General features: G+C 39.8%; 2 protein-coding genes across 2 annotated transcripts in view; both read left to right on the top strand.

The window, feature by feature from the left end:
- The window catches only part of LOC138039154 (nucleotide-binding oligomerization domain-containing protein 1-like), an 85,241-nt gene extending 81,648 nt beyond the window's left edge, over positions 1-3,593 (top strand). The window contains exon 3 of the mRNA XM_068885346.1: positions 2,549-3,593. The gene's annotated coding sequence lies outside the window, so the exon portion shown is untranslated. The remainder of the gene's footprint in view (positions 1-2,548) is intronic.
- Positions 188-2,536, top strand: LOC138014363 (protein NLRC5-like). Its single transcript, XM_068861423.1, has one exon. It carries the CDS (start codon positions 188-190, stop codon positions 2,534-2,536), a length of 2,349 nt encoding a protein of 782 aa, XP_068717524.1.
- Positions 3,594-7,350: the final 3,757 nt, after the last annotated feature.

Here is a 7,350-nt window from a genome sequence, read left to right as displayed (position 1 = left end):
AGGTAATGATTCGGGGGATCTATTCACGAACCAGACACAATAAACACTTCACAAATGTTTCAGTCAGAGAGCAACGAATAAGACTTTCTGGATCAATGCTGTGACAGTCGTTAACGGCATTTTCGCATTTTTTGCTTTCGTGGAGATTGTCTGGATCTTATCACGAGCTAAGAAAGGAAGAACTTTTATGGACAATCGACAGTTTTATGCTGATCATTTGAGGTCGAACTCGGATCAACAACAGGAAACACCTCCAGGAGAAATACTAGAAGTCGTCAATATCCAAAATGTACCTTCAACAGTTAATACGGGCGAAGCGGAACAAGAAATGCTTTTGGAAGACTCAGGACTCCCACGAGAAGAACTTGAACTGACGGAAGCCATTAAAAAAATGAAGGATGATTGCTTAAATTTCACAGAGCGTCTGACTGATCTGAAACAACCTTTTACACATAACCCAGGCGAAGGCCCGACACCCACTCATCTTAAAATTGATCAAATCTATGTCAATGTGGCAATGCATGAAGGCAGAGCTCACCATATCTTTGCAAAAGACAGAAGGGAACAACTTAAAGAATACCCGCCCGATTCCAAGAACTGTTTCTATGCCAAGCCAGAGGATGTTATTGACAAAGAACACAAGAACGTCCTTGTTGTTGGACGTCCTGGCATAGGTAAGACGTTGCTCAGCACAATGATTGCTCGAATGTGGGCATCTGGTGAAGCGTTCAGTGGAGATCAGGATGACAAAACAAACATTGGTGTTGTGTTCCTCATGAAATTCAGGCGCTTTACAAGCAATCTAGTGCTTAATCTCTATGAACTGTTGGCTAACGCAGAAACAGTTGAGAAATTACATGAAGCTGTGTGGAAATTTGTAATTAAAAACCCAAGCCAGGTACTTTTTATTTTTGACGGAGTCGATGAATATTCTGCGAAAGAGGATATCGCTAGAAAAGACAACAAATGTTACAACAATGGCTTGGAGGAGAAGATGCCCGTCTCAACTTTATTTAACAAACTAGCCAGTGGAGAACTTCTCCGTGGTCTAAACATAATCACAACAACAATACCAACGGCAGTCCCCTGTATTGCAGATGTGAACTTTGATAGAACCGTGGAAATTCTCGGATTTACGTCGGAAAAGATTGAAGACTACGTCGAAAAGTTTACACAAGGTATTCACAACGCAAAGGAGAAAATTTGGGGACACATTAAGTCGAACATGAACCTGTTTTCATTGTGCTACATCCCAGTGAACTGTTTCCTCATTTGTTCTTGTCTTCTCGAAATTATCAGTCTCCCTGATACAGCACACACCCTCCCCACAAGAATGACTGATATTTACACGATGGTTGTAAAGATTTTCTTTTTTAAGCACAATCGGCAAAGCAGCGCTCAAGGTAACACGAGTCTCAAAGATTACATGTACTTGCCCTTTAACAAGCTCCCAGATGATCACAAAAAGATTTTCAAGAGACTGGGAGAAATTGCTTTTGAGGGAGTAAAACAAGGAAGATTGCTCTTTGAGTCAAGCGAAGTCAGTGGTTTGGAAGATTGTGGACTTCTTCACAGATTGCCAGACGCCAAATCCCGTCTTAATATGCCGCCAAAAGCCCAATACTGCTTTACACATTTGACACTGCAGGAGTTCTTCGCTGCAAAAAATGTTGTGGAGTCCTTCAGTAAATGGGAACTCGAATACTTTGTGTCAGAACACATTAACGATGGTGCATGGCAAATGGTGCTGCAGTTTGTGGCTGGATTACTCGGATCTGATCCAGAAACAAAGAGCTCAAACAGCGACATTTTTATCAAACTGGTTCCAATGTCGACTGAGGAGACATGCGAAGACAAACTCATGAACTACTCGTTACCAGAGACAAAAACACTGACCTATTGGCCAGCTAGAAAAGACAAAGAGCTAGCACTGAACTTATGTAAGTGTTTGTACGAGATTGATGATGAAAAACAGCAGGCAGTGTTACAAAACAAAATTAAGCAAATTGGCTTTAACGCCGTAGATTTTAGTGGCTGTTCACTCGGGCCTGTTGGCTTTGCTGCTGTCTCGCATTTCTTAGAAAATGCTTCGGGAGTTTTGATTATGAATTTGAGCTGGAATGATCTTGGTTCATTGGGTGCAAAAGAAGTGCAAAAGTTTCTTGTCAATACTGGATGCAAACTAAACAGCTTAAACCTCAGGTATAACAAGTTAACTGATGAAGGAGCCGAGCATTTATCAGCAGCACTAAAGCACAGTAATTGCAAACTAAACAGCTTAAACCTCAGGATTAACATGTTAACTGATGAAGGAGCCGAGCATTTATCAGCAGCACTAAAGCACAGTAATTGCACACTAAACTGGTTAATGCTCATGGATAACCAGTTAACTGATAAAGCAGCGAAGCATTTATCAGCAGCACTAAAGCACAGTAATTGCAAACTAAACAGATTAAACCTCGGGGTTAACAATATAACTAAAGGCGCCGCCTTCCGTAAATCAGTGAAGCATATTAATTGCAAAGTTTTTGTTTGAATAAACTTAAACCCTAAAAACACGCAGTCGTTTCATTTCGATGTTTTTTAGCTTACGAAATTGAAAGTTTGAAGTTAGGACGATAACTAAATCAGTACGAGAAAAACTGAAGGTTAAAATATTTCAACCCTTTGAATATAAAGGAACCATGAATTCGTGAAAGCCTTTTTAAATAACAAAATTATTATAGGTTCAAACATAACAGATGAATGAACAATACAAGAGCAACAAAGTCCAACAAATTTGACAGTAAATTTAGTTTATTACACTGTGACATACAAGCAATTTCTCTTAAAATTCAGCTTATCAAATTTAGCTTCACTAAGACAAAATGTCCAACTATTTCGTAAACCAAACAACTTTTTTTGAAGTGTCCATGGTCTCTGTGTAAAACATTTCAAAGCTCAGCTGCTTGCACTTCTTCCCAATGAACCTTTGATTATTCAATGCTTAGGTAACTTGAATTTGTACAGATAATTTCTTTAGTTCCATTCTCTTAGTTGTACTTAAGTCCATTGCAAACTGATAGCACAGGATCGTGTTTCAAAGGCGCCATCGAGTGTATTTTTCTTGTAAATATTGGTTTTTGTGGAAAACAAAAAAATGCTGAGTTGATATTCAACTACTTTGCTGATGTCATCTACGGATCCAAATGAACCAATCAAAAAGAAGTTTGTTGTTCAATTAACCAATCACAAAAAAGACTGAAAAAAAGTGTCTTGTTTTCTAAGAGGTCCAACTCATTACTCAATTGAACCAATCAGGAAAGTTGAGGTGAAATTTGGATCCTAACTTTCACAGTTTTCACTTGGTGAAAATTTTTAATGTAACTACACCACAAGGTGGTGTTAGAGGTAGTAAACAAAGTAGTTCCTAAAACAAATTGCCCTTCGAGGAAGACAAGAAAATAGTGAAAAGTTTGTAAATAATATTTCACCTTTTACTTTTTAATTGTTATGTAAAACTCATTATCAATATGTAACCGAAGATTTGTCATAATGCATGCTTCAGGTTGTTTACAAAAAATGGTAGTTGTGATTAAAATTTTGAGATGAAGTTTTGTGTCTGTGCATGAATTGACTCACTTTGTCCTGTCACGCTACGCTCCCAATTCTTGGTGACGACTTCCCTGTGTTTTGAGTTCTACCCCCGGCCCCTGAAAATTATTCATTTTAAAATTCTAAAAATCGGAAAGAAACTCCACCTTTAGTAATTTATTGCTTTTGCCATTTTAGCCCTCCCAATTTCAAGCAAAAATAAGAAGTAAAGCATCTGTCCGTTTACCGATGATTCAGGTTTATTTTTTTGGATATCTCGTCGAGAATGCTGAAAGTAGCATTTGCGAGCTTCAAGATTTGAGAATTTTCTGGCGGAGAATTCCCCCAGAACCCCCTACAAGTTTGCCTCTCTGGCGCTTGCTTGTTAGCCCCCTCAATACAAAATACGCTCCTCCGTCCCTGAATAACGCGAAGGAGTGTGAAATTTCCCCAACAGTAGCTCTGTTTTTCACCATCTTCCTAAAGAATAATCCTTTGCATGCAAGCGAGGCTGTGATGTAGCACTATTACCCCACCCACGTTGTGACTTTACAGCGGAAAACGAAGGAATTTCGTGGGTCTTTTTTAATCTTCGGTTTTTGTTTTCGGCGGATTCTGCAATCTACTCCGCATTTTTATGACTTTATGTTCCTCACGCAAAAATCATTCGCGAATACAAATCCCTTCCTCCTCCCTTCCCCACCCGTACACGAGTTAGAAGAAGGCACAGACCCACCATTGCAGTACGTTGAGTTACAGAAGAACTTGAGATAGGTTATCGCGGCTTAAATGGAATGTGAACTTTCCACAAAAGAGCAAAAAATGTTCCTTCTCGTGTTTCTTTTCGATACTTTGGAGTCCTTTATGTTACGCTCTGGCTATGTTTATTTGCCGTTAATTGTGTAAATCGAACAGTCCTGTGCTCTTCAGAGGAATTGACTCCGAAAGCCATGTTGGTATTATTAGAGCTCCAAGAAGACAACAAGATCCCCAAGAAAGCATGCAAATTTGGAAAAGTAGTTCTTGGAATCACAGGAGCCACAGCACTTGGAATTATTCTTGTCAAATTATGTACCGTTTGTCACGCAAGCTCTGAGAAAAATTTGCCTTCCTTATGTGCCAGCGACAGAAAGACAAGTTGCTAATATTATAAAAACGGCAAAAACCTCTAAAAGGCAAGAATCGACGATGGTGGATTTGGGCAGTGGCAATGGGAGAGTGGCAAGTTTTAGTTTAAAACTCGTTTATCATTCCATACGTTGAAGGGGTAATTCTTGGGTTGCACCGTCACGCAATTAAAAAATATTTCGAAAACTATTCAGTGAATAAACTCAAGGAATTACGTTGTTATAGGAGATAAATATTTAAGGCACTTCTCCAAGTTTTAGGTCCCGATCTTCAAATTTTTGTCGAAATATTTTACACAAATTTACAGAGCCCAGTATGGAGCCACCATGTTGGTGTACCTCCAAGGGACACCAACATGGCGGCCGGAAAATAGTGTAAACATCTGGATCTTACTTTGGCCATCTAGGCCACTTATTATCTGAACTGATTAAGCAAACAGTTAGATAAGCACTTTTCCTAATACCTTAACCTCTAAAAATATATTTTTCGACAGACCGTTCATAGCTGTATGTCACGCTCCTCCATAACTCTGAAATTTCTGTTTCTAGACGACGCATGTTCTTGAGCTGAAACGTTGTTCACAGATATAAAATTACCCCCTCTCTGATGCCTGATGAAGAAAATAACTTTGGTGGCTCTTTAGTTTTGGATTTTACAAAATGATGACGTCACTCGAACGTCACGTGCAACCCAAGAATAGGCCCTTTGCATGACCGTGTCACGTGAGAACGGTAACCTTGTGTGAACCCTGTCCACACTTATCCGGATATTTTTGAATCCTCAACTTTTATTCTCCGCATTAAAAAATATTCCCATCCACACGCAGCGTATTCAAATCAAATTTGCCTGTCCACGCCTATCCGAAACGTATCCGGATTCAATCTAGTACTCAGGACTCCTCAGTGAGACAGAGGTAACAGAGCATGTACCATGAAGCGCTTGGCAGCAATCTTAAGAAAGGAACTGGATCTGGATTTAGTGTCCACACAGTTCTGGATTCCTAGTGGATTTAAAAATATCCATTTTGGAATTCGCCAGATATGTGTGAACAGAAGGCGTATCCGGAAAGAAAAAAATTGGGGATTCAAAAATATCCAGCTGGATATGTGTGGACGGGGCCTGAATCCTGAAAAAATGGTTGTGGTACAAATATATATGCCAGAAATTGCCGGAGTCGCTCCAAAATTAACGAAGTTGGTGAGGGTAATTTTTCAACGTCTTGAAAATAGCAGGACGCAAGGTTAGTTGTGAAAGTTCCTCTCGATGCTTCATGTGATTTTGCTGGATGAATCAAGTATCGCATTTGACATATGTTTTTTTTTATTATCTTGTCTGTCTGTGTGCATCATTAAAGTGACGATTTTTTGCCACGCTATTGTGTATAGTCCTACTATTAAGAATATAATCATAACCATTACAATTTTCTCAAATTTGATTGGTTCATTAACTGCTTTATTTTTCACTAATTATTGTGTAGGGTTTATCCTGCGAACGCAGACGTATTTCCGGCGGTCGTTTCTCTCCCCCGAAAAATAGCGTCTGCGAAACCGAGCTGCAAAACTATTTTTCGGGGGAAAGAGACGACCGCCGGATATACGTCTGCGTTCGCAGGCTATGTAGGGTTGAAATCGGACCGTGAAATCGGACAGTTGGCTGTAAATCGGATACCTGAAATCGGACAGTTACATCAGCCAATCATATTCAGTGCACTCAGCCGGCCACCAATCACAGAATTTATCACAATAACCATAGAAACAACCACTTACCCTACCAAACGGCTGGGCCCGGTTGTTCAGAAGCCGATTAGCGATAATCCTAGAATAAAAAATAACCAAGGAGTTTCTTTCTCTACTCCCACAAGCTGTTCAACGCTGATATTCGGCAAAATTTTACATTAGAAGAAGTCAATCTTGAACTGAACAAAATTAGCAAAAGAAACTTTCACCAAAAAGTTGAAAACATGAAACGAATGTTCTAGCTAATCCCGGATTAAGTTAATCGGCTTTCGAACAACCGAGCCCTGGGGTTTTCCAAAGTGGACGAATTTGTAACATTAGACGGTGGAAAAGGAGTGCATTAATTTTGTTTTCTCGGAAATTGTACTGGTTATGGTTAATTGGTAACAGGACTTCGTGTCATCCAATTCGGTCTGTAATCATACTCATGATTAAACAAATCGGACTCCCGCTACACGGTCGTCCGATTTTGTAAATCACTCGTATGATTACAGACCGAATTGGACTAAACTCAGTCCTATTATCGTTATAAAGCACAACTTCGGTAGCTTAAACCAAATCTCCATGTACATCGACAAGGATAGGCACAGCGCTTGAGATACATGCATAATTCAGGTATCGAAGCTAAAACCAAACCCGTTGCAAGTGGTCGTTGTCTTGTCAGGTTGCTGAAGCTGTGGGTCACCTCGCAGCTCTTACAAGGTCTCACCTGATTGCAGACCACCCTTGAGGTTTAACAAAAGAACAAATAACAGAAACAATGGACCCTAGGCCTAAAACAAAAGGGCTGCAACTCTATCCTCTAGGGTCCATTGTTTCTGTTATTTGTTCTTTTGTTAAACCTCAAGGGTGGTCTCCAATCAGGTGAGACCTTGTAGGAGCTGCGAGGCTACCGGAAGCTGTTAAGGAAGTT

This window comes from Montipora capricornis, chromosome 1 (assembly GCF_036669925.1).
Source record: "Montipora capricornis isolate CH-2021 chromosome 1, ASM3666992v2, whole genome shotgun sequence".
In the NCBI taxonomy this organism is placed as follows: domain Eukaryota; kingdom Metazoa; phylum Cnidaria; class Anthozoa; order Scleractinia; family Acroporidae; genus Montipora; species Montipora capricornis.
Note: the sequence above shows the minus strand (reverse complement) of the source record. Positions and strands in the feature narration are given on the sequence as shown.